The sequence below is a fragment of the Lepidochelys kempii genome, chromosome 18 (genome assembly GCF_965140285.1).
Source record: "Lepidochelys kempii isolate rLepKem1 chromosome 18, rLepKem1.hap1, whole genome shotgun sequence".
Lineage (NCBI taxonomy): Eukaryota > Metazoa > Chordata > Testudines > Cheloniidae > Lepidochelys > Lepidochelys kempii.
The window spans coordinates 1879864-1907029 of NC_136397.1; the positions used below are offsets into that span (position 1 = coordinate 1879864).

General features: G+C 53.5%; 1 protein-coding gene across 2 annotated transcripts in view; it reads right to left on the minus strand.

The window, feature by feature from the left end:
- ECE1 (endothelin converting enzyme 1) overlaps positions 1-17471 on the minus strand; it is a 117400-nt gene extending 99929 nt beyond the window's left edge. Inside the window, exon 1 of one of the 2 annotated variants that reach the window (XM_073317220.2) lies at positions 16918-17471. In XM_073317220.2, the coding sequence (XP_073173321.2) occupies positions 16918-16920 (3 nt within the window). In that variant the 5' untranslated portion in view covers positions 16921-17471. Of the gene's footprint in view, positions 1-4739; positions 4957-16917 lie in introns of those variants that run through there. The other variant, XM_073317221.2, reaches the window with a different exon arrangement.
- Positions 17472-27166: the final 9695 nt, after the last annotated feature.

Genomic DNA, 27166 nt, shown 5'->3' on the forward strand with positions numbered 1-27166 from the left:
CTAAGTCAACAGGGGGAAGACACCAATGGCCTGTGGAAAGGCCAAATTCCAGGCAAGAGGTGATGGGAGATCGACTGTCAGGGAGGAGGGACTGAGCTAGGCCCTGATGAAAAAGGAGTGAAGGCTGTAGTTTGAGTTCTCTTTTGAAAGACGCTGTGCAGGACTTAATAATTGGATCCCAGAAGGGGAGTGTTTTGAATTATCTGGACTGTGTGGCCCCGAGTAAAGGGGAAACTAAGGCAGGCTCCAGCAGAGCCACACTAGCCTGAAGGTGGCGCTACAGGGCATGCATGCCCTTTGATAGAAAGGTTCTAAGCTCTCCAGGGAAGCAGAGCGAAGGACAGAGCGGCTTAGGGCTAATACTGTTTTCCTTATTCTAACAGAGTTCCTAGTTCAGTGATAGAAGAAAGCAGCTCTTCATGTGATTCTTTACCATTGTCCTGGCATAGATGTAAGAAGCAGGGGACATACTCTCCCAGATGCAGATTCCCCTCCCCTGGCACAAGGGGCAGGAGATGCCTTGAACTTTGCCTTGTGGAGCTTCCTGATCATCACTTCATGGAGCAATGGGGAGAGCTGCTCCCCTTGCAGGCCCCTAAGCTAGCAGATCTCCTGCTGGGCTGTAAGGAGAGCACATGCCACCTTCCCCATAGTAACCCTTCCTCTGCCACTGGCAGACACACTCTCTCCTGGAGGGGAGGCTGTGGCTGCTAATGCCTCTTAAGGCAGCAAATCCAGTTTCTTGCCAGAAATCAGTAAGGTGTAAAGGGGAGCAAAGTCCAAGAGCAGTCACTACCAGAGCCATCCCTAGGGTACGGCGAATCAGGGCGACTGCTCTGGGCCCCACTGGCCAGCGCGACTGGCTGGTGTGCATGGGCGGTGCGTGAACCCAGCCCCACCCCTTCTGCATGTCCCAGAACCCATGGCCCCCCACCACTGCCACTGGCCCCCGCCCCAGGCTGGCTAGTGCCCGCACCCCCACCCCCCAAGTGCCAGAAGGGAGAGCGGCATAGCCCAGCCCCCTGGAGCCCAGCAGCACTGCTGAAGCAGGGCCCTGGGGTGGCAGAGTGCGGACAGGGCCACACCTGGCTGTCTGGAGAAGCACTGCCTCCCTCAGCCTTTCTTATCCGCCGCCCAGCAGGGTGGGTTCCAGAAGTGACGGATTCGTCACTTCTGCCCCAGGCTCCGTACCCTGCCCCCAGGAATGGCCCTGGTCACTGCCCCTCCCAGAAAGAGAGGGAGTTGAGAAGTAGGGCTAGACCCAGGGTCTCCAACTCCCAGCTGGCTACCCTAACTACTGGACTACAGTGTCAGGCTCACATTCACTCGCTTTGGCCCAGTAATTAGTTAAACATTTAGTCACAGTGGAAGAATCATTGGGCCAGAGAGAGGGAGAATGGGTCTGTAGTCAATCACTAGGGCACCCACCTAGGGGGCAGCAGACCCTGGGTCCAGGCCCCCGGTCCAATTGCTCGTTCATTATTTATCCAGAGTGGGACAGCTTCAGCAGGAGAGAGTGAGGGAGCCCCACAGCAGAATATCCCAGAACCCAGTAGTTCTGAGCTTGCACCTGAGAGGACTGGGAGACCTCTATTCAAACGCCTTCTCTCCCTCAGACAGAACGGGGAACTGAATCCGAGGCTCCCACATTTCCTTCCTTAGAAGTTTTCAAGGTCAGGCTTGACAAAGCCCTGGCTGAGATGATTTAGTTGGGGATCGGTCCTGCTTTGAGCAGGGGGTTGGATTAGATGACCTCCTGAGGTCCCTTCCAACCCCGATATTCTATGATTCTATGATATGAAATCAGTCTTTGGAAATAGTTATTTAATGTAGCTCTAATACTCTCTTCCTCTTCGGGTTTCCTTTGAAATATTGAAAGGCCAAAGGGGAGCAGCTTCCCTACCACAGGCTCTCTGCTGCTCTGTGGCATCAGAGGGGGGCAGAACAGAGGACTGCAGCGAGAGGTCAGGCTAAAGAATGACGAGGTCACAGTCCTTGCTCCCAGGCAAAGACAGTTTCCCTCCTGTTTACTGTTGCACAATATCCTTGTCTGATGGCAGTAATTGACAACATGGAAGAGTAAAGTAAGGAGATATTTTTAGCTTCTCTTAATGCAATTTAGCAGGTGGAAAAAAGGAAGGAACCATGTGGCAGCCAGCTCTCCTCAGACCACCAAGTGCCTGCAGACCACAGTTTGAGAACTGCTGTGATAGGAAAGAAGAGCAATCAGTCTAAGACACATTGCTTTCCACTTAATGACAGGTTTCAGAGGAGCAGCCGTGTTAGTCTGTATTTGCAAAAAGAAAAGGAGGACTTGTGGCACCTTAGAGATAAATTGGTTAGTCTCTAAGGTGCCACTAGTACTCCTTTTCTTTTTTCCAGTTCATGACATTCTGCAGAATAAGATCCACCCTGCAGTTTCAGCTGGATACAGTCCCCTTTGTTTTCGTTCCTAACAGTGGACTATTCGCTGCCATGCCGGGCCCCAGAGGAGGCTGCCTTTCAGCAGTACATGAAGCGGCTTATTAGTGTCTTTCCTTTCCTGGAAGAGCTGCCGTTTCACAGAGTAGCAATTCGTGGGTAAATGGTTTTTGGTGTGCATTGGGTTTCTTTAGGACAAGTGGAACTATAGAAATCCAAGATTACTACTCCCATTGTCATCACTCCCAAATTATAAAACCATCCCATTCCAGTACTGGGGAGCCCTAGCCTAAAGCCAATGGGACAAATTCATCCCAGATGTAACTGCACTGACTTCACTAGAATAACATCAAGGATAAGCCACCCTGGAGCCACTTTTACAGGCTCTGAGCCTTGGTTTACACTACAAACTTATGTCTGTATAACCACATTGCTCAGGGGTTTGAACAAGCAATGCAGTTATACCGACCTAACTTCCGGTGTACACAGTACTATGTTAACAGAGGGCTTCTCCCATCTACATAGCTACCGCTTCTGGGAGAGATGGCGTACCTCCGCTGGTGAGAGAAGCCCCCTTGACTCTCATAGATCTACGCTTTAATGTCCACTCTGCTAGAGAATCTGCCTGCCATAGCGGGACACCTTGGACATGCAGTCAGTACAAGGGGAGCTGCCTTTGTTTAATTCTGCTCAGAGGACTCTTACGCACCAGAGCATGTTAAAACTGGGCAGCTGTTTTTCTGGTTGTTTCCACTGCAGTTGCGGATACATGCAGATAAGCTCACGCTTTCTCAAAGGGCTGCTTCCCCTTTCTCCTGTGGGGGAGTTACACTTCTGCCTTTCTGATGCTGGGCTGTTAGAATCATAGAATATCAGGGTTGGAAGGGACCCCAGAAGGTCATCTAGTCCAACCCCCTGCTCAAAGCAGGACCAATTCCCAGTTAAATCATCCCAGCCAGGGCTTTGTCAAGCCTGACCTTAAAAACCTCTAAGGAAGGAGATTCTACCACCTCCCTAGGTAACGCATTCCAGTGTTTCACCACCCTCTTAGTGAAAAAGTTTTTCCTAATATCCAATCTAAACCTTCCCCACTTAGTCTGCAAGTAGCATCTCAAAAGACCACCATTGTACAGTGTCACTGGAACTATGGGAAGTGAGAAGCCACAGCTGATGCACACTGACACATGGCTTCAGCAATTAGTGAATGGGGTGAAAACTAAGGCAAAGACAGGGTGGGCATTTCCTTGAGGTTTAAAAATACCCTTCCTAAAGGGCTAATCCTGCTCTTCCTCCTGCAGTGTCCAGACCCGCCCCGGAACCCAAGTGGTCCATTTTGCCTGCTCATCCATCTGGCTCCAAGGAGTTCTGGTATCTCTCTGCATTGGCATTTGTTACACACTCACCGCTGTGTTATCAGAGCACCAAACTGGGCTTATGCATCCCAAGCACAAGTACCCCAGAATGAGCCATTTCATTAAAGCACCCCATTGAATAAATGACACTGACTGGGTCCCTCAAATGCCACTTTTGGGGGACACCTAAAAGAAAGTGACCAACGCACCCATCTGGAAGGAGACCCCCTAGCGATGCCTTCCCTGATGGAAGACCGATCAACAGGTTCTTACAGATACCTGTACACTCCCACTGACTTCACTGGCAGCACGATTTGGCCCTAAATCCCTGTTCTAAATCTGCCCAGAGCAGCTGGCTGCCTGTTGGATGATCCCTCCCAAAGCAAGTCTTGATCCATTTCCTAGCCCCTGGTGGTGTCATGTGCCTTAGCATCAGATCCCATAATCCTCACATGTGCAAAACTCCCATTGACCAGCAGCTGCTTCATTCCCATCCTTCCCACATTCCATTATTATTAACTTGGTTTATTTTGGTGGTGTCTAGGGACCAACCAAAGCCAGGGCGCCGTTGTTCTAGGCACTGCACAAACCTGCCCTGAAGAGTTCACAATCTCCATAGACGAGGCAGGCAAAGGGCAGGGGAAAGGGGTGGACATACAAGCAGTGACATAGCCCAGCACATGCCATTCAGTGACAGGGAGATTTGCCAGCAAGAGGGATGTGTGTGCTCAGCCCCATCCTTCCAATCAGATGATAATCCCACCATATAACTGCACCATGGAGTCTCAGCAAATGAAACCAACCAGACTGGACAATGCCAGGCCCCCTGGAGGAAACCCCTTTCACCAGACAGAAGCAACTACACTGCTAACCCAGCGTCCCCTAGGCACCAGACCCTCTTCCCCAGACGATTTTTTTAAAAGGTTAAAAACAAGAACAATTCCGTGAAGTCAGAAGCTGACTTACCTCTTGCCAATTCAGCCTGGAGGCAGCGGCAACGGCCTGGGATGATTCTTTCAGATGGAAAAGAGTCCCAGGAGACTCTTTAAAAGAACTCTCGTGGAATATTGGGGGAAGCACCAGACCTCAGAGGACTGTGCAGCTTGTATATGCGAGCCCCTGCTGAAGCTTGTGTTAACAGAGCCCAGCCCACACACTGTCAAGGTGCAGCTGCGTGAGAGCGTACGCAGGAGAGGTTCCCTTTCACTGAATCACTTCCTCTGCTAATGATTGCCTGATATCCTCTGAAGCAGAGAGAGGATGCTGGGGGTTGGGCTGTCGAGATTGCACTTGTTTGTAAATGTTCTTCCCTTTTGGATGGTTCTGTGCATGTTACACAGGAGCTGTGTCTGTGAGAACCCAGTACAGAGCTCAGAGCCTTCAGCACCTGGCAGGATCTCATTCTCCAGGGTGCAAAGTAAACAATATGCACTTTCCAGCTGTCTGAACAATCATACTGTAAAGTGGACTTTAAAGTGGATCCAGTGGCTAGAGTGTGCTTGGGCTTTCAGAAAGCCTTTGACAAGTGGAGTTCCCTCACCAAAGGTTCTTATGCAAAATAAGTTGTCATGGGATAAGAACGCAGGTCCTCATGGACCAGTAACTGGTTAAAAGATAGAAAACAAAGGGTAGGAATAAATGGTTAGTTTTCAGTGGAGAAAAATAAATAGTGGGATCACCCCAAGGCTCTATGCTATTCAACATAGTCATAAATTATCTGGAAAAAGGGTGGCAAAATTTGCAGATGATACAAAATTACTGAAAATAGTTAAGCCCAAAGCTAACTGTGAAGAGTTACAAAGGGATCTCACTGAACTAGGTGACTGAGCAACCAAATGGCAGATGAAATTCAATGAATCAATTAAAACAGATCATTTTAAAAGGCCAGGCAGCACAACGGCTAAGGCGGCTTCCCGCCTGCTCCGCTTCTGGAAGCGGCCAGCATGTCCCTGCAGCCCCTGGGGGGAACACAGGGAGGGACACGTCTCCACATGCTACCCCCGCCCTGAGCTGTGGCCAATGGGAGCTGCGGGGTGGTGCCTGCAGACAGCAGCGCATGGTGACCCCTCCGGCCCCGTCTAGGAGCTGCTGCCAGAGGGGCGTGTGGGTTGCTTTCGGGAGCCACCCGAGGTACGCACTGTACCCCTCACTCTCTCCCACACCTCAAACCCCTACCCCAGCCCAGACCCTGCGTGCAAACTCCCTCCTAGAGCCTGACACCCACACCCCCTCCTGCACCCCAACCCCCCAACCCAGAGCTTGCGCCCGAACTCCCTCCCAGAGCCCGACCCCTCCCCCCTCCCAAACTCCCTCCCAGAGCCTTAGGCAGGTGGGGAGGGAGGCGGGACTTGGACCTGTTCTGGGCACCACCAAAAATTACACAAACCTGCTGCCCCTGAACACAGCCAACCAGTGGAACTCATTGCCAGGGGATGCTGTGAAGGCCAAAAGTATAACTAGGTTAAAAAAAAAAGAAATAGAGAAGTTCATGGAGGTTAGGTCCATCAATGGCTATTAGCTAGTGACACAATCCCATGCTCCGGGTGTCCCTAAACCGCTAGTTGCCAGAAGCTGATACTGGACAACAGGGGATGGATCCCTTGATAACTGCCCTGTTCTGTTCATTCCCTCTGAAGCACCTGGCACTGACCATTGTTGGAAGACAGGACACGGGGCTAGATGGGCCATTGGTTTTTCCCAGTATAGCCGTTCTTACGTAAGGGGAAGAAATGGATTGTGCCACTTTTTGCTTCTTTATGGCATATAAAAGCTCCTTGGAAGACTGAAACAAACCAATTGTTTGTTTTTTGGTCTCCATGAAGAAAATGGAAAATCAGGTCTTGTTTAGCCTAGAAGAATCTGTGGTAGCTAGAGAACTAGTGAAATATGTTGTTTTGTTCATATCTATTTAACTCCAATGTCTAATTAACACATAGGATAAATTCCGTATCTGCCATTGTTATTTGCAATGGTGTTGTAGCCATGTTTCTCCCAGGATAGGAGAGATACAAAGTGGGTGAGGTAACTTTTGTTATTGGACAAGCTTCTGTTGGTGAAAGAGACAAACTTTTGAGCTCCACAAAGCTCTTCTACAGGTCTGGAAAAGGTAACCCAGTGTATCACAGCTAAATACAAGGTGGGAGACATTGTTAAGCATCAGGGTTCAGAGTAGCAGCCATGTTAGTCTGTATCTGCAAAAAGAAAAGGAGTACTTGTGGCACCTTATAAACTAAAATTTATTTGAGCATAAGCTTTCGTGGTCTACAGCTCACTTCATCGGATGCATACAATGGAAAATACAGTAGGACGATTTTAAATACACAGAGAACATGAAACAATGGGTGTTACCATTCACACTATAATGAGAGTGGTCAGTTAAGGTGAGCTATTACCAGCAGGAGAGAAAAAAACCTTTTGTAGTGATAATCAAGATGGGCCATTTCCAGCAGTTGACAAGAACATGTGAGGAACAGTGTGTGTGTGTGTGTGTGTGGGGGGGAGAATAAACATGGGGAAATAGTTTTACTTTGTGTAATGACACATCCACTCCTAGTCTTTATTGAAGCCTAATTTAATGGTGTCCAGTTTGCAAATTAATTCCAATTCAGCAGTCTCTCATTGGAGTCTGTTTCTGAAGTTGTTGTTTTTCCTCCCTTCTCTCCTGCTGGTTATAGCTCACCTTACCTGATCACTCTCGTTACAGTGTGTATGGTAACACCCATTGTTTCATGTTCTCTGTGTATATAAAATCTCCCCACTGTATTTTCCACTGCATTCATCCGATGAAGTGGGCTGTAGCTCACGAAAGCTCATGCTCAAATAAATTTGTTAGTCTCTAAGGTGCCACAAGTACTCCTTTTCTTTTTGAGGAGTCTGGTTGTCGCAGTTTGCCTTGTTATGAAGGAGGTCAGGCTAGCTGATCACAGTGGTCCCTTCTGGTCTCAGAACTATGGAATTTTGGGTCCCCATGCCCAACCTGAGACCATGAAAAGCTGGCCCCTTTAACATATCTTGATTTCAATGAGCGTTAGGACCCTAAAGACCTCCGAAGATCTGAGCCTTGGGCTGTGTCTCCAGAAACCCCACAGAACTTCTGCTCAGATTCCAGTCAGATTCACCAGCCTGGGCCTCTCCTCTGAAGTTTCCCCGAGAGCTGTGTAGAGCATGGAGTGGCTAAAAGCAGAGGGAAATGCTGACCTTGTGGTGTTTACACATTGTTATTTCTCCTACCACCTTCTCCTCCTGGCTAGAGCACTGCGATCTTGGCACACCTTTGGCTGCCTGCAGCGCCCACATGTTTACAATCATGTGTATGTAGCAAGTGTATGAGGTGGATCCAAAACATTCCCTGGAGCAGGTGATGAGCAAATGATTCCATTCTTAAAAACAGCAAAACATGTGGGAGCTGGTTCGTTCAGCAAACCCAGGATTTCTAAAACACAGAGCATGCGGCATACGGTCACCCTAGACCAGTACTCTGCCACGCTTTCAAGGCCAGAGCCTGCTCTCAGTTACACAGTAGAAAATCTGGAGTGACTCTGCCAAAGCCTATGGAGTTATTCTGAATCCAACCCCATATGGGAGTCAGCAAGGAAGAATGGTCTGGTAAGTTAAAGCACTGGAGTCCAGCTTGGATTTCAGACTCCCTGCAAGACATGAGGCAAGTCACTTAACATCTCTGGGCCTCAGTTCTTCAGCTGTAAATGGGGATCACAATATCCTTTTCTCCCACCCCTTTGGCTTGTCTATTTATAGTCCATGAGCTCTTCAGGGCAGGGGCTGCCTCACTCTGGGTTTGTGACCCACCCCCCCACCACACACACACACACACACACAAAATGGAACCCTGATCTTTAGTTGGGACCTCTAGGTGCTGCTGAGATACAAATAAGATTCTGCCCTTGGTGTGCTGGAAACCAGTGCAGAATGGGGGGGTATTAGAGTCTGATTCTGCTATCAGCTCTAAACCTGCACTGGTGCAAAGTGGTTGATAAAGGCCCTATCAGCGTGCAACCACCATTGATTTCCATGAAGTTACTCCTGATTTACAAGGACATAAATGGGAAGAAAAATCAACCCTGTGACTTTGCATTCATTCATTTTTAACTATGCAGCACTTTCCCTGGTTTTGCAGCTATACATCAAATTCCAAAGTCATTCTACTTCCCTCTCCCATCTTGGGATCCTACATCCAAATACCACAATTATGTGGGTGTTTGTGCATGCGGCCACACTTTCACTTCTCCTCCCAACCTCAGTTTACTCATCTGTACGAGTTTGTGGGGCACATGCATTGTGGGGCTCAAATTATTAATGTTTGAAGAGCACTTTGAGAGCCACTAATGAAAGAGGATAAATAGAGGGCTATTACTGTACTGTAATAACAATGTAAAGCAAATACCACCTTGATTTCTTTAGTGCCCAAAACTATTCTTGGTTTATAGATTTGTGCCTTTAGTCTTCCGTTTGTTCTAGGCTCTGGTAGCCTTGGCTTAATCATCTCTTCTTCCTATCTCATGAACCTCCCAAATCTTCTACCCCAAATCTTTTCTAACCCCACACTTGCCCTTCCTCCTAGCCATTCACTTCTTTTTAAAATTTAACTAGAGCCCGTCCTTTTCCCTTTTGCTTACCATTAGCCCTGCATTAACAAAGGAAGCTATATTTAAATGAAAGTACTGCACTGAACTTCTCTCTCCTTTAGTGGGCTTGCTCTGGCTGAGCAAAGAACTGATAAGTAATCCAGGATAGGGAGGAGTGGAAGGAAAATGAATTATGTGAGGCAGTCATGCACTAGGGAAACACGTTTGTGGCACCCCAACTGGAGTGGGGTGCTCAGACCTGCTTAAGTGTGCGCCTATGTTGCCTCTTAGTGGCTGCAATCCACAGTCTATATACCTTAATATTACCACCACTCAAATAAAATCTCCTTTAGCATAAGTGCTAGAGCAGCGATTCTCAAACTGGGGTTCAGGACCCCTCAGGGGGTTGAGAAGTTATTACATGGGGGGTCGTGAGCTGTCAGCCTCCACCCCAAACCCTGCTTTGCCTCCAGTATTTATAATGGTGATAAATATATTTAAAAGCATTTTTAATTTTAAGGGGGGGGGTCACACTCCATGGCTTGCTATGTGAAAGGGGCCACCAGTACAAAAGTTTGAGAACCACTGTGCTAGACGTTTGTGCTCTGGAAGAAAAGCCTCTGAGTTCTATGTATGCTGCTGTATATGACCCAGTTAGCTAGTGAGCAGTGTCTGTTGTTTGAAACCACTGATTTAGTAAAGGAATGGACTATGGACCAAGTTAAGCAAGTATGAACTAGAAAAGGGGTCTCAAACACGTGGCCCAGGCGCCGACTCCACCGGCAGCCAAGCTCCCCTCACCCCTCCCTGCCCGAGGGTGCCACGTCCCTGCTCCTCTGCCTACCTCCCAGCGCTTCCTGCCACCACACAGCTGTTTGGTAGTGCTCAGGACTTTCCAGGAGGGAGGGGGAGGAGTGGGGACACGGGTGTGCTCAGGGGAGGAGGTGGAGAAGAGGCGGGGCCGGGGCGGGGGCGGGGATTCATGGACTAGATGAGCAGTCAGAGGTATGAAGTTCAACATGTATGATTCTTTGCTGTGAGTAGTTGGGAAGAATGTTTGTTAAAAGTGGCAACATATTTTGTATGAATAGTTACTTTAAAAAGTTCCTGCCATTACAGCTATGTTGATAGACTGTTACTGTAGATCATCATCAGTGTTACTTGACCACATAATAAAATATAAACACCTGTAACTATTCCTTAAAACCCCTCTTCACATTACAGTTTTAAAAAAGTTAATACATTGACTTTTAATAGCATAGAATCATAGAATCATAGAATATCAGGGTTGGAAGGGACCCCAGAAGGTCATCTAGTCCAACCCCCTGCTCAAAGCAGGACCAATCCCCAATTAAATCATCCCAGCCAGGGCTTGTCAAGCCAGGCCTTAAAAACCTCTAAGGAAGGAGAGTCCACCACCTCCCTAGATAACACATTCCAGTGCTTCACCACCCTCCTAGTGAAAAAGTTTTTCCTAATATCCAACCTAAACCTCCCCCACTGCAACTTGAGACCATTACTCCTCGTTCTGTCATCTGCTACCATTGAGAACAGTCTAGAGCCATCCTCTTTGGAACCCCCTTTCAGGTAGTTGAAAGCAGCTATCAAATCCCCCCTCATTCTTCTCTTCTGCAGGCTAAACAATCCCAGCTCCCTCAGCCTCTCCTCATAACTCATGTGTTCCAGTCCCCTAATCATTTTTGTTGCCCTTCGCTGGACTCTCTCCAATTTATCCACATCCTTCTTGAAGTGTGGGGCCCAAAACTGGACACAGTACTCCAGATGAGGCCTCACCCATGTCGAATAGAGGGGAACGATCACGTCCCTCGATCTGCTCGCTATGCCCCTACTTATACATCCCAAAATGCCATTGGCCTTCTTGGCAACAAGGGCACACTGCTGACTCATATCCAGCTTCTCGTCCACTGTCACCCCTAGGTCCTTTTCCGCAGAACTGCTGCCTAGCCATTCGGTCCCTAGTCTGTAGCTGTGCATTGGGTTCTTCCGTCCTAAGTGCAGGACCCTGCACTTATCCTTATTGAACCTCATCAGATTTCTTTTGGCCCAATCCTCCAATTTGTCTAGGTCTTTCTGTATCCTATCCCTCCCCTCCAGCGTATCTACCACTCCTCCCAGTTTAGTATCATCCGCAAATTTGCTGAGAGTGCAATCCACACCATCCTCCAGATCATTTTATGAAGATATTGAACAAAACCGGCCCCAGGACCGACCCTTGGGGTACTCCACTTGATACTGGCTGCCAACTAGATATGGAGCCATTGATCACTACCTGTTGAGCCCGACAATCTAGCCAGCTTTCTACCCACCTTGTAGTGCATTCATCCAGCCCATACTTCCTTAACTTGCTGACAAGAATACTGTGGGAGACCGTGTCAAAAGCTTTGCTAAAGTCAAGAAACAATACATCCACTGCTTTCCCTTCATCCACAGAACCAGTAATCTCATCATAAAAGGTAATTAGATTAGTCAGGCATGACCTTCCCTTGGTGAATCCATGCTGGCTGTTCCTGATCACTTTCCTCTCATGCAAGTGCTTCAGGATTGATTCTTTGAGGACCTGCTCCATGATTTTTCCAGGGACTGAGGTGAGGCTGACTGGCCTGTAGTTCCCAGGATACTATATTACTCTTCATTTTTTAACTATACTTTTATATCGTTGTATGAAAAGGTGTCAGTGATGCAGCCCTCGGGCCAACGTACTAGTCCTCATGTGGCCCTCATGGTGATTTGAGTTCGAGATCCCTGAACTAGAAGATCAAAGGCCAAGAACAAACATTTGTGCTGGACAACATTCCATGGGAGGGTCTATGTGAGCAGAGAAAGCTCAGTCCCCATCCCATGAGAGAGTAACCAATGTCACAGGACCAGCGGGCCTGCTTCTCACCCCGCGTCAGAGTTAGTCCATTGATTTCAGAGGAGCCGCTCTGCACTTGCACCAGGGAAGTGAAAGCAAACTCAGGCCCCGAGCATCCAAGTTTCTTTCTCTACTTAGAACTGGGGTGGGAGGCTGCAGGCAATTAAAACATAGTTCCAGTTAGCTTTTTAAAGTCCTACAGCCCTGGCTGTTTTGCCAAACACAGAGTCCTAAAAAGTCTGATAATCTCCATGGCTCCCCATTTGTGGGGGCCCTGCCACACGTCAGCCCAGCTTATGAAACAATGTGCAAATGTCATTTATTGGGAGTTTGCTGATGTTGGAACAGCCTGTTCCGCCCTGGTTCTGCTGGGAAACATGAGCAATTTAATTATCAACTGGAAACATGGGCCTGAGGAAGCCAGGAAGCCCAGCCGACTCCACCCCCATCTTCCAAATGAGCCATTAGGGCCCTGGCTTTCTCATCCTCCCAATGCTTGTTCAATCAGCCTGGATTGTTGCATTGGGAAGCTTATTCCAACTAAGCCACTTAAATGCTTCAGCTTCCTTAGAGACGGGGGACAAATATTGCTTTCTCTTGTACCCACTACATTCCTGCTGAGCTACCAGCAGAAGCTTGGATCTTAAAAGATCGTCATCTCCCCAACATAGTGGAAGAGGGAGTGTGGTCCAGTGGTTAGAATGGGCAATGGGTGAGTCAGGACTCCTGGGTTCCATTCTTGGCACTGTCACCGAGTCGCTGCGTGAACTTTGGCAAGTCACTTAACTGCTCAGTGCCTCAGTTTACTCATCTGTACGAGTTGAGGGGGGGAGGGAAGTGTGTTGTGAGGCTTAAATTACGAAATGTTAGAAGAGCACTTTGAGAGCCACTGATGAAAGATCAATAAATAGGGGACTATTATTGTACTGTAATAACAGGGTAAAGCAAATACCACCTTGATTTCTTTAGTGCCCCAAACTATTCTTGGTTTATAGAATTCGGCGTTTAGTCTTCTGTTTGATCTAGGCTCTGGTAGCCTTGGCTTAATCATCTCTTCTTCCTATCTCATGAACCTCCCAAATCTTCTCTCCCAAAGGACCCAGAGTGGTGTGACTCTTTAGTGAGCTACAACTCACCCTCTAGTCCCTGCCCCATTTGAGTTGCCATCTGCTGAACCTTTCCATCAACACAAGCACTGTCAACCATTTAGCTAACGGGATTCAGAACAATGTAGTGACTTCCAGTTGCCCTCAGTTAACGTAGCCCTTCTGCAGGGTGCAGATCATCCCCCACCACAACCAGGATGGGTTATTTGTTCAGATCAAACAGCTGCTGACAGATTCACAGTCTTGGCTATCAAAATCCCCATTGCTTAATGTTAAATGTTTGTAGCTTAGAAGGGCTATCAAGGGGTGTGTCAACAAACTGCATCACCAACAGCCTGTTTATTCCTTTGGGGCTCACTGCTGAGCGCCTCCCATCAGTCTCTGCTGTTTTCACTTTACACATCTCCTCTGTCCCAGCCGGATAATTTGGATAAGGAGCTTCTCTGCTTGCATATTACAGAGGCACTCAGATGTTTCAGTGATGAGGGCTATGAAAACCTACACTCAAAACCTGCTTTAAAGAGCTAAAACCTGAGATCCTGACACAGTTCCTGACTAGGCCAGACTCCTATCAACATCAGATAGAGCTGTGCTTGAGTAAACAACATCGCACCTGTAACACAGACTGAACCTGGGGACCTCGGAATCTAAAAGCATGAGCCTCTGCTAACTACCGCTGCAGCAGACTTATCAACCTCTCCATGGGACCCAGCCACCACTTGACAGCGAAGGAAAGTTTCAGTGCAGTTTAGGCTACACACTGCAAGCCTCATGCTTGGAGTGAAATTCACACTTACAAGAAAATTGTTCCCGGGGGGGGGGGGGGGGGGAGGGGTAGGAATACCTTTGCTCTCAGAAGCCTTCAGTATACCACAGACCCCTCTATTGGGTACGCTAATGTAGTATGTGCTGTTTCAACTTATGTTCACTGCCTCTTGTTAATTCCTCCCCAATGTCCTATTAGTTAGGTCCTATCCCTTTAGTGATTCTTGTTCTGTTCCATGGCGCACACACACATGGAGAAGTTAGATAAAACATAGAATACTCTTACTAGAAGGTTGTAACATAACACTACTGTATTTCTTACAATTCAGAAGAACCACCACCAAGAACCCAAAACACAGGGAGAGAAAAAACAGACTGCTCCCTAAGGGACCACAGCACAACTCATCCCACTTTTCAGGCTTTTTTCAGACTGACTGTTGCAGTGCTCCCAGACACTTCTCCACAGAGTCACCTAGCCTACAAACAGGACCAGAACCTCACCCCCATCCCGCCTCCCCGCATTCTTAAAGCGATAGCTTTCTATGCCAACACAGACCTCAATATACCATAATGCTGTAACTAGTTACATGTCTAGGTATTTCCCGCTCTTCTCTGATTCATGGCCTCAGCCTCCTTCCACGCAGACTGTGGCTCCTCAGCTTAGTCCCCTGCTGACCTCTTTCCAGTTTTAAGGTCAGCATGGTTGCCAAATGCTGCTGCTGAACATGCGCTCCCTAGCTGAGAGCTTCTGGGTGGGCTGCACTGAGTTCAGGTCTGGGTGAGATGAGGCAGCCATCCAGCCCCTGTTTTGGAAGGTTGATGGCTTTGTGTGTGTCCCTCTCCTTAATTCAAGGCACTAAGATTTTGCATTTTCCTATCATCTCTGTGCTCACAGGCAGCCTCACAGCACTGACTTTACTCTCAGGGCTCTGATTCAGCCTGCTCTGGGCTCAGTGTAAAACCTGAGACAGATTCCTTGAAGGGCAGAATCCTCAGTGTTTATTCCAAAGTCCTGCTCAGGAATCTGGAACAGAGAAGTCCAGCCAAGACATTACAAGTGGCTATAACATGGAGAGTGGAGTTTATGGTGGGATACATGGGAAGGTCCTAGATGATGGAGAGCACCTCCGTGCAAAACATGGGCTGTTCAGGCTCCCAAGTGGCACAGATATTGGCCAGATGACGTCTCTTAAGATATTCCTAATGCACCCCTCACCATGCTATCTGGACACCCCATCAGGTTGCCCTAGCAGTCACTTTCTCTTCATTCCCTCCTGTTCCCAAAAGGGGCCACTGCTAGATGTCACCTCGCCCCAGATCCCACTTGCTACTTTGGACCCGCCACTGCCTGAAGTTTCTTGGCCTCTAGATGTTCTTACCACATGGGAATCTGCCCGTGCTCGGTTAGCCTTTAAGGTGCCACGGGACTCCTTGTTGTTTTTGTGGCTACAGATAAACACGGCTACACCCTGATGCTTGTCCATGCTGTCACCTGCTCCCAGCCACCCCTGCACACTCCCCCCGACAGACCCACGCCGCTCCTGCGTAGCGCAGAAGCACAGAATTACCTCAGCCCTGTCGTGCCTGTTCCCGGAGCCCTCGTCCTCCTCCCCTCCGGCCTCCCACACGGCCCATCAACCCCGGCACCCCGGCGCCCCCTCCGGCCCATCAACCCCCGCACCCCGGCGCCCCCTCCGGCCTCCCACACGGCCCATCTACCCCCGCACCCCGGCGCCCCCACACGGCCCATCTACCCCCGCACCCCGGCGCCCCCACACGGCCCATCAACCCCGGCGCCCCCACACGGCCCATCAACCCCGGCGCCCCCACACGGCCCATCAACCCCGGCGCCCCCACACGGCCCATCAACCCCGGCGCCCCCACACGGCCCATCAACCCCGGCGCCCCCACACGGCCCATCAACCCCCGCGCCCCCTCCGGCCCATCAACCCCCGCGCCCCCTCCGGCCCATCAACCCCCGCGCCCCCTCCGGCCCATCAACCCCCGCGCCCCCTCCGGCCCATCAACCCCCGCGCCCCCTCCGGCCCATCAACCCCCGCGCCCCCTCCGGCCCATCAACCCCCGCGCCCCCTCCGGCCCATCTACCCCCGCACCCCGGCGCCCCCACACGGCCCATCAACCCCGGCGCCCCCACACGGCCCATCAACCCCGGCGCCCCCACACGGCCCATCAACCCCGGCGCCCCCACACGGCCCATCAACCCCGGCGCCCCCACACGGCCCATCAACCCCGGCGCCCCCACACGGCCCATCAACCCCGGCGCCCCCACACGGCCCATCAACCCCGGCGCCCCCACACGGCCCATCAACCCCCGCACCCCCTCCGGCCCATCAACCCCCGCACCCCGGCGCCCCCTCCGGCCCATCTACCCCCGCACCCCGGCGCCCCCACACGGCCCATCAACCCCGGCGCCCCCACACGGCCCATCAACCCCGGCGCCCCCACACGGCCCATCAACCCCCGCGCCCCCACACGGCCCATCAACCCCCGCACCCCGGCGCCCCCTCCGGCCCATCTACCCCCGCACCCCGGCGCCCCCACACGGCCCATCAACCCCCGCGCCCCCACACGGCCCATCAACCCCGGCGCCCCCTCCGGCCCATCTACCCCCGCACCCCGGCGCCCCCTCCGGCCCATCTACCCCCGCACCCCGGCGCCCCCTCCGGCCCATCTACCCCCGCACCCCGGCGCCCCCTCCGGCCTGTCACATGGCGCTGCGAGCGTCCGCAGCCCAGCGGCCCCCGCGGGCCGAGCCCGGGGTCAATGCCCGCAACCGCCCGCGAGCCGCCACTCACCATGTCGAGCCTGCAGCCGCTCTCTTCCCGGCAGCGGGGGGTGGGCTGGGCTGGGCTCGGCGCCGCGCTGGACGGGGCCGGGGCCGGTCGGGCTCCGGGGCGGGGGCGAGTCCGGGCTCGGGCCGGGCTGCGGGCTCTGGGCTCGGGCTGGCCGGGGTCCGGGCTCGGGGCTGGGCTCTGGGCTCAGGCTGGCCGGGGTCCGGGCGCGGGGCTCTGGGCTCGGGCTGGGCTGGCCTGGCTCGGGGCTGGGGCGGGGCGGGACTGGCCGGGGTCCGGGCTCCGCACTGGCCGGGCTCGGGGCGGGCTCTGGGCGGGACTGGCCGGGGTCCGGGCTCGGGGGCGGGGCGGGCTCTGGGCTGGGGCGGGACTGGCCGGGGTCCGGGCTCCGCACTGGCCGGGGTCCGGGTTCGGGGCTGGGCGGGACTGGCCGGGGTCCGGGCTCCGCACTGGCCGGGGTCCGGGTTCGGGGCTGGGCGGGACTGGCCGGGCTCGGGGCTGGGGCGGGACTGGCCGGGGTCCGGGCTTCGCACTGGCCGGGCTCGGGGCGGGACTGGCCGGGGTCCGCACTGGCCGGGGTCCGGGCTCGGGGCGGGGCTGGCCGGGGTCCGGGCTTCGCACTGGCCGGGCTCGGGGCCGGCTCGGGGCGGGGCTGGCCGGGGTCCGGGCTCGGGGCTGGGACGGGGCGGGACTGGCCGGGGTCCGGGCTCGGGGCTGGGACGGGGCGGGACTGGCCGGGGTCCGGGCTGGGGCTGGGGCGGGCTCGGGGCGGGACTGGCCGGGGTCCGGGCTCGGGGCTGGGGCGGGACTGGCCGGGGTCCGGGCTCGGGGCTGGGGCGGGACTGGCCGGGGTCCGGGCTCGGGCTGGGGCTGGGGCGGGGCGGGCTCGGGGCGGGACTGGCCGGGGTCCGGGCTCGGGGCTGGGGCGGGACTGGCCGGGGTCCGGGCTCGGGCTGGGGCTGGGGCTGGGGCGGGCTCGGGGCGGGACTGGCCGGGGTCCGGGGTCCGGGCTCGGGGCTGGGGCGGGACTGGCCGGGGTCCGGGCTCGGGCTGGGGCTGGCCGGGGTCCGGGCTCGGGCTGGGGCTGGGCGGGGCGGGCTCGGGGCGGGACTGTCCGGGGTCCGGGCTCGGGGCTGGGGCGGGACTGGCCGGGGTCCGGGCTCGGGCTGGGGCGGGCTGGGGCTGGCCGGGGTCCGGGCTCCGCGGGGCGAGCGCTCGGCGCGGTCCCCTTCGGGCGCAGGAGCTCGGCCCGCCGGAGAGGCGGCGGCGCTGGCCAATAGGGCCGCTGCTGAGGGCGGTACCTGGTCGGAGCAGCCAATCAGGCAGCGGGGGGTTGGGCTTCCTGCCTCGGGCTTCTCGCTGCCGACGCTGCCCGGCAGAGGCCGGAGGTGGGCGCCTGCTCCCGGGTCAGGGCGGCCGGGGGCCCCGAGGGGAGCAGCCCCGCCCCGCTCCCCCCTCCGGTGCTCGCTCTGCCCCACCTCACTGTCGGGCGGGGCGGGGGGCAGGGGCAGGCTCTGGGAGGGAGTTTGGGTGCGGGAGGGGGCTGGGGCAGGGGGTTGGGGTGCGGGAGGGGGGCAGGGGCAGGCTCTGGGAGGGAGTTTGGGTGCGGGAGGGGGCTGGGGCAGGGGGTTGGGGTGCGGGAGGGGGGCAGGGGCAGGCTCTGGGAGGGAGTTTGGGTGCGGGAGGGGGGCAGGGGCAGGGGGTTGGGGCGTGGGAGGGGACAGGGGCAGGCTCTGGGAGGGAGTTTGGGTGCGGGAGGGGGGCAGGGGCAGGGGGTTGGGGCGTGGGAGGGGACAGGGGACAGGGGCAGGCTCTGGGAGGGAGTTTGGGTGCGGGAGGGGGGCAGGGGCAGGGGGTTGGGGCGTGGGAGGGGGCAGGGGAAGGCTCTGGGAGGGAGTTCGGGTGCAGGAGAGCACTCACAGCTGGGAGTTGGGGTACAGGAGGGGGCTGTGGCAGCAGGTTGGGGTGCAGGCTCTGGCCGGGCAGTGCTTATCTTGGGTGGCTCCCAGAAGCAGAGGCAAGGTCTGGCAGCAGCTCCTAGGTTCACGGGCTGCTAGGCAGCTCTGCACACTTCCCCTGCCTCCAGGCACCACCCCACAGCTCCCATTGGCCATGATTCCCCATTCCCAGCCAATGGGAGCTGTGGAGTTGGCACTCAGGGCGGGGACAGTGCGTAGAGACCCCCTGGTGGCCCTGCACCTCAGGGCCGCTGTTGGGCATGCTAGCCACTTCCGGCAGCAGCACGGAGCCAGGGCAGGTAGGGAGCCTGCCTTAGCCCTCCTGCGCCACTGGACTTTTAGCAGCCACAATCTCCTGGATTGCCTTCAGTAGCCTCCGGGAGATCAAGCCCAATTCTGGGAGACTCCTGGCCAAACTGGGAGGGTTGGCACCCCTACCTCCGGCTGGGGGTATGGGTTCTGGGGTGGGGCCAGGGATGAGGGGTTTTTGGATGCAGGAGAAGGCTCAGGGCTGGGGTTGGGGTGCAGGAGGGGGTTGGGGTCTGGGGTCCTGTCGGCGCTTACCATGACTCCGAGGAAGTGACCACCAGGTCCTTGCAGCCCCTAGGCACAGGGATGGCCTGCCCTCATGCCCCCAGGTGCCACCCACACAGCTCCCATTGGTCGTGGTTCCCTGCCAATGGGAGCTGTGCAGCCGGTGCTCAGGGCGATGGCAGCGCGTGGAGCCTCCCTTGCCACCCATGCGCCTAGGGGCTGCACAGACCTGGTGGCTGCTTCTGGGAGCTGTGTGAAGCTGGGCAGGCAGGGAGCCTGCCTGAGCCATGGGCCCCTGCTGCGCTGCTGACTGGATTTTAACGGCCCGGTCGGCAGTGCTGGCCAGAGCCACCAGTCTTCCTTCTTCGACTGGGCGTTCCGGTCAAAAACCAGATGCCGGCAACCCTACCCTGGATCAGAGCCACACATGGAGACAGTGCTGGCGCTGCTGGAAAATTCACCCAGTGGCATGGGAGGGGGTGCCAAGAGCCATTGAACCACGCTGTAACCCCTCTATGTGATGGAGCCCACTTCAAGCCATGGGGTGCTCCTGCACCCCTAGTTCCAGCACCCCGCCTGTGCCTAGGGCTTGGCCTCACCTGTCGGCCTGATTCCCTTTGACTTTGTGCCTTGGGTCCCTGTTTACACCTTGGGAGGGGCTGGCTCGTCCCCGGTCCCCAAAGGCTGCACAGTCAGGCCCAGAGTCTCTTCCCAGTCATAGCTTTATTTTCCAAACAGGAGAATGGCATAAAACAATTCCTGAGCCCCCCTGGGCTACAGCTCCCCCAGGGGCTCCCCTTTATCTCTCTTGGCACCCCCTGCCTCGGGGCCTTTGTCAGGGTTCTTCCTTGTCCTGAACCCAAAGCAGACTTTTCGCTGAACAGCGGCTCCCAGGGCTTGCTGCCTTGAGACTTTCCCTCCAGCTGATTTTGATTGCCTCCCTTCCCAGGGGACTCAGACTTACCCCTGCTCCTCCTCCTTACCCATAGCCTGGATTTTTATGGAAAACAGCTATCTCCGCCTCACCCACATCGAATTCATGACCAGGGCTGGCTGGCTACCCTGTTCTACACCCATACACAGCAGGTGAAATGCCACCACTCGTGTGAGCAGAGCCCTGCTCGGAGAACATTTCCCATGCCCTTTGCATGGATCTCAGTGGTGGTGCAGGGCAAGGCAACCAAGAATCTGGGTCATTGTGTCTTCAAACCTGACAAGCTCCTCTGTATTTGGACCCCACACCTCACTTGCCACCAGGTGCTTGTCTGTCCTGTTCTGGTCAGGCCTCTTTCTGTACTCTGCTGGGACACTGCATGTTGTCATGGAAGAACTCTCGCTTCATGTTGCAGCTTGATAGCACTCGTTGGTGTATTCTTACATTTTTGTGCTCCATACAATTTAACAAAGCTTTCCCCCTGACAAACAGCCCCTTTCCATGATAGAACATTAACAGAGCAAAGATTGGAGACTAGTTTTTAACAAAATGGACCAATTGTTACCATTTTTGCAGCATGGAAAATTGTTGGTGGAGGGAAGTGCCCTCAAGAACCCTTTAGAGTTTCAAGGAGCTCATCCCCAACCTTTGGATGGGGCCAGCTGTCTGGATAATTTAAGAGAAACAATTCTGTAAACACTGATATGTAACTTTTACTCCTTAAAAATTAGCCATAATTTGCCTTAAAAGCAAAGGCAGAAAATCAGAAACAATCCATGCCAGAAAATGGAAATCCTAGCGATCCCCAGATTCTTGATACATTGACCATGGCGATGCTCAAATGCTTTATTGTGCCAATAACAACTATAGTGCTGAGCTCTTATGTGGGTCTGTTTGGCCATAGATCGCTCAGTGCCTGATCCAGCAAAGAGCTGAGACCTCTCAAAGCCCAGTGACCTCAGTGCCCTATATAAATAGGTATTGTTACCATTCCCATTTTTCAGATCAGGAAAGTGAGGGTCAGTGAGGACTTTGTCGGGGTTGGGTCCCAAGATGTCCCAGCTCATATAGCAAGTCAGATAGAGACCCAGGAATTGAACCCAGGTCCCTGGATTTCTAGTCCTGCACCTGGTCCAAACTACATCCCAACACAACTGAAAATGAGGAATCTGCCCAAGGGAGTGTCATGCTTGTTATTGCAAAGCCAATGGCTAGACACCTCGATCCTTCCACAGGACAACCACTAAGTGGGACAGTCTGAGACCCCAGGCTGATGGCTGGCCACTGTTCAGGCTCAGGGAAGGAGAGGACTTTCCAAGATTGAGAAACTCTATTGGGATAGCCAGCTATGCCTGGGGGAGCCAAGTCACCTCCTGTTTCCACTGCACTCAGCGGTCTCCCCTTGTGAGATGGCTCATGCTTCATTGCTGCTTCCCACCCCATTTGTACTGGGGTAATAGGGTGCAGCACCTTATGGCAATTCAGTGTAGTGCGTTTTAGCTTCACTGATCAGGAGGATGTGATGACTTTTTTTAAACTGGACTCTGTGCCATACAGTGGCCATTATGCCAGGGGCTGGATTGTTTCCTTGGTCACAGGAGGTGCATCAGGAGTTGACCTTGGTGTGAGAGCAGAACGAGGGCTATATCTACCTCCAGTGTCTCTGAGCACCTCACAGCTTTTAATGTATTCACCCTCACCACACCCAGGGCTGGCCTTAGGGAAATGGCGCCTTGGGCAAATGCGTATTTTGGCACCTTCTTTGAGTTTGCGAACAGCAGTGTGCGGCCCAGGGCGGGGACCAGCTCCTGGCCCCAGAGCCTGGCCGAGCTGCAGAGGGAGCCTTGACTCCCCCGGCCATACAGCCCCGACCGCCTAGCAGAAGGAGAGCGGGTGTGCAGCCACCGCCCATGCCTGCAGGAAGGGGGAACCCTGGGGCTGGCCTGCTGGCTCTGCAGGGGCGAGCCCTACTGTCTTCCCTTCCTCACTATGCTGGCAGCTCTGAGCGGCATCATCTGCCCCCTGCCTGGCCAGGGGCTACAGTCCTGGGCTAACCAGCACTCACCGCCACTCTGGTGGCCCAGGTCAGCTAGCTTGCAGCACTTAGACAACACCCCGCTAACCACAGCGCCCTGGGCAGTTGCCCATGTCACCCACCATCAGACTGGCCCTGACCACACCCCTATGAGACAGGGAAGGGCTATTATCCCCTGATGGGGAACCAAGGCACAGGGAGTCTAAGTCATTTGCCCAAGCTCACACAAGAAGTCTGTGGCAGAGCAGGGAATTGAACCCAGTACTCCTGTGTCCCAGGCTAGTACTCTAACCACTGTTAGGGCACTTTCCTTATGTTATGTCTCTCCCCAATATTTTCTTCTGTCTGTGCTTTCTCCTTTGCCATTTTGTTTACAGAGGCAATGTGCACACTGTGCTCTCTCCTGACGATTGTACTCTGTCCTTTAGTTGGTTGGTTTCCCTTAATCTAAAATAAAAGCAGTTTAGACTGGAAGTATCTGATTGCTCACTGTGCATGGAGAAAAAAAAAAGAAATGATCTGGAGGATGGCGTGGATTGCACCCTCAGCAAGTGTGCAGATGACACTAAACTGGGAGGAGTGGTAGATACGCTGGAGGGTAGGGATAGGATACAGAGGGACCTAGACAAATTAGAGGATTGGGCCAAAAGAAATCTGATGAGGTTCAACAAGGACAAGTGCAGAGTCCTGCATTTAGGACTGAAGTAGGGTAACCAGATGTCCAGATTTTATAGGGACAGTCCTGATTTTGGGGGGCTTTGTCTTATATAGGTGCCTATTACCCCCACCCTCTCTCCCGATTTTTCACACTTGCTGACTGGTCACCCTAGATGGAAGAATCCCATGCACTGCTACAGACTAGGGACCGAATGGCTCAGCAGCAGTTCTGCAGAAAAGGATCTAGGGGTTACAGTGGACGAGAAGCTGGATATGAGTCAGCAGTGTGCCTTTGTTGCCAAGAAGGCCAATGGCATTTTGGGATGTATATGTAGGGGCATTGCCAGCAGATGGAGGAACGTGATCGTTCCCCTCTATTCGACATTGGTGAGGCCTCATCTGGAGTACTGCGTCCAGTTTTGGGCCCCACACTACAAGAAGGATGTGGAAAAATTGGAAAGCGTCCAGCGGAGGGCAACAAAAATGAGCAGGGGGCTGGAACACATGACTTATGAGGAAAGGCTGAGGGAACTGGGATTATTTAGTCTGGAGAAGGGGAAAACTACAGTGACCTGGCAGAGGGCCAAACCATGATGAGGAAGCAGTCGAGTCCTGAAAGAGAGAAACAGAGAGAGAGGCAGAGTGAGCACCTGCAGGAACAGGCCTCAGACTGGCACAGGTTATCCCCAGCCATGGCTACAAGGATGTGCTCATAGAGTGAGGAGAGCACCCCAGGACACTCTCCTAATAGAGATCCACACCTCAAAACTCATACTTGCTCAGATCAATGGGCTCTGCAGCATGCCTGAAAGGCCAAGAAAGCAAGTGGATTCCAAAGTCATGGGCCTTTCATAGAGAATGCCCTGCCGACAGCTCCCTCTTGTTTCGACTGAATCCCTGGGAACCACAAAGATGTGGAGAGAGAGGCATTTTTTAGGTAGGCAGTTCCCGGGCCATTTAATTTATGACTTTTGTAGCCCACTGCTAACACCCTGAACTCCAGCCACCAGTGCAGAGCCCAGAGTCTGTGTTCTTTGCCTTGGTGATATCTTGTGGTAGTGAGTTCTACAGGTTAACTTGCATCATGTATATTATGTGTTCAAGGCAAGAGACTTCACTTAACAAGCAAGCTGCCACATCCTGCACCTTCCCGCTGCAGCTCCCAAGCTGTTCCGAGGTGCAGCCCATTGTGCCATGCACTGCCATCAAGATACGGATCCAGTGCTTAATTTGTAATGAAAGAGGCCCTGGAGCTCTAGCAATATTTTAACTTTTATAACGGACGTGGCAAGCCCAGAGGTGCTGGGGTGCAGCCCTGGCAAGCCCTGCACAAATTAAGCCCTGTATGGATCCTGGCAGCAAAGTCCCTGTATCTGAGAGAGGTAGCTATGAACTTCTCACCACATGCAGGTGAAACGTAAGCCCAGCCTGGTCCCTGCTCCTCTGGTCATCCAGAAACATACTAAACTGGTACTAAACTGGGAGGAGTGGTAGATACGCTGGAGGGCAGGGATAGGATACAGAGGGACCTAGACAAATTGGAGGATTGGGCCAAAAGAAATCTGATGAGGTTCAATAAGGATAAGTGCAGGGTCCTGCACTTAGGACAGAAGAACCCGATGCACAGCTACAGACTAGGGACCGAATGGCTAGGCAGCAGTTCTGCGGAAAAGGACCTAGGGGTGACAGTGGACGAGAAGCTGGATATGAGTCAGCAGTGTGCCCTTGCTGCCAAGAAGGCCAATGGTATTTTGGGATGTATAAGTAGGGGCATAGCGAGCAGATCGAGGGACGTGATCGTCCCCCTCTATTCGACATTGGTGAGGCCTCATCTGGAGTACTGTGTCCAGTTTTGGGCCCCACACAACAAGAAGGATGTGGATAAATTGGAAAGAGTCCAGCGAAGGGCAACAAAAATGATTAGGGGTCTGGAACACATGACTTATGAGGAGAGGCTGAGGGAACTGGGATTGTTTAGTCTGCAGAAGAGAAGAATGAGGGGGGATTTGATAGCTGCTTTCAACTACCTGAGAGGTGGTTCCAGAGAGGATGGTTCTAGACTATTCTCAGTGGTAGAAGAGGACAGGACAAGGAGTAATGGTCTCAAGTTGCAGTGGGGGAGGTTTAGGTTGGATATTAGGAAAAACTTTTTCACTAGGAGGGTGGTGAAACACTGGAATGCGTTACCTAGGGAGATGGTAGAATCTCCTTCCTTAGAAGTTTTTAAGGTCAGGCTTGACAAAGCCCTGGCTGGGATGATTTAATTGGGGATTGGTCCTGCTTTTGAGCAGGGGGTTGGACTAGATGACCTCCTGAGGTCCCTTCCAACCCTGATATTCTATGAAACAGCCAGGAGGCTCCCAGTGTATTCACACACCCTGCACCTGATGGCTAATGCTTCTTTACTCCATAGCTTCTCTCTCATAACCAACTTGATTCTAAACAGTGAACGTGAGAGCTGACTCCCTGAGTAACAGGAAGAAAACTGTCCAGTGCCTAGAAAGGGAGTGTAACCTCCCTCTCTGGCCAGGGTAAAGGCACATGGGACAGCCTCGATGCTAGCTGTATTCAAAGAGAGATGGGCATGTTCTGCTCCCAGTAAGTACAAGAGAGACTTAGGACTGCCGAGTAACAGGTCCTATCTCATTAGCTCTGCTGGAGCCTGCCTGAAGGCCCACAGTCTGTGCCATCAAGGCATCAGGCTCATCACGAGCTGGGCAAAATCTGCCTTTCCTGGCCTTCTCAGGGGATGCTTCCGGCTTTCCTGGACACAGTCCGCTCCCCAAGCTGCTGGGGAGCCAAGGCAGTACAGTGCAAACAGGCATATCACAGCAGCTCCCTGCCTGATGGGCTCTCCCACCATCCTGTAGCATCTCATGCGAGCAGTCCCTGCAGGATCCTTCCCAGACAGCTTCTGTTTCCCTGGTTTGTCCTGTTTCCCTGGTTTGTCCTGAGCAGCACTGGGCCCATAAGGGCTGTATTGGCCCAATGAGGTGTGAGCTAGGCTCCCCAGCAGGCAGGGCCTGTGCACCTCAGAGAGGCTGTGGCATGTGCTCCGCGTGGGGGGACTTTGTACTCAGTCTAGCCCTCAGGAGTGTGGGTGGTTGGGGGTCTAGCAGCATTTTCTCCTGGTCCCAGCACGGGTTGGAACAGTCTCAATGGGGCATGGACTCAACCCCGTAACTCCTTCCACCCTTCTCCCAGTGCAGGCGCCCACCCTGGCCCACTATAATTTTGACCTCACATGGCTTTCCTAGTTCACCTGGCCCTTTGCTGGGCACACAGCAGCAGAAGCTCAAAGAGGCTCCTCTAATGCCCAGGGCTGTCATGGACAAGACAGAAGAGGCCAGTTTTCCTGGCTTCTCTTCTCCAGACAGGAAAGGGGAGCAGGGACTGGGCTGGGAGAGTTGTACTCTTCTCCAAAGTTGCGGGCATGCCTATAAGAGGGAGCCAAAGCGCGCAGGGCACCGACGGCCAGCTGCAGGCAGTGCTTGCTCTCCTAGCAGGCAGGCATGTAAGGTGAGGCAGTGGAAAATCAAACTAAGAGCCTGACGTTGCTGTGTGTGCATTAGCCAGGGATGGGCCCAGGGACTTTGCCTGCCACTGGAGTTCAGAGCTTGTCTGAGGTTTGATGAGCTCTGGCTGACATGAGTCAACAGTGTGCCCTTGTTGCCAAGAAGGCTAGTGGCATTTTGGGCTGTATAAGTAGGGGCATTGCCAGCAGATCGAGAGACGTGATCGTTCCCCTCTATTCGGCATTGGTGAGGCCTCATCTGGAGTACTGTGTCCAGTTTTGGGCCCCACACTACAAGAAGGATGTGGGAAAATTGGAAAGAGTCCAGCGGAGGGCAACAAAAATGATTAGGGGGCTGGAGCACATAAGGTGAATCTAAGGGAACTGGGATTATTTAGTCTGCAGAAGAGAAGAGTCTGCAGAAATGAGGGGGGATTTGATAGTTGCTTTCAACTACCTGAAAGGGGGTTCCAAAGAGGATGGATCTAGACTGTTCTGCAGATGACAGAACATGGAGTAATGGTCTCAGGTTGCAGTGGGGGAGGTCTAGGTTGGATATTAGGAAAAACTTTTTCACTAGGAGGGTGGTGAAGCACTGGAATGCGTTACCTAGGGAGGTG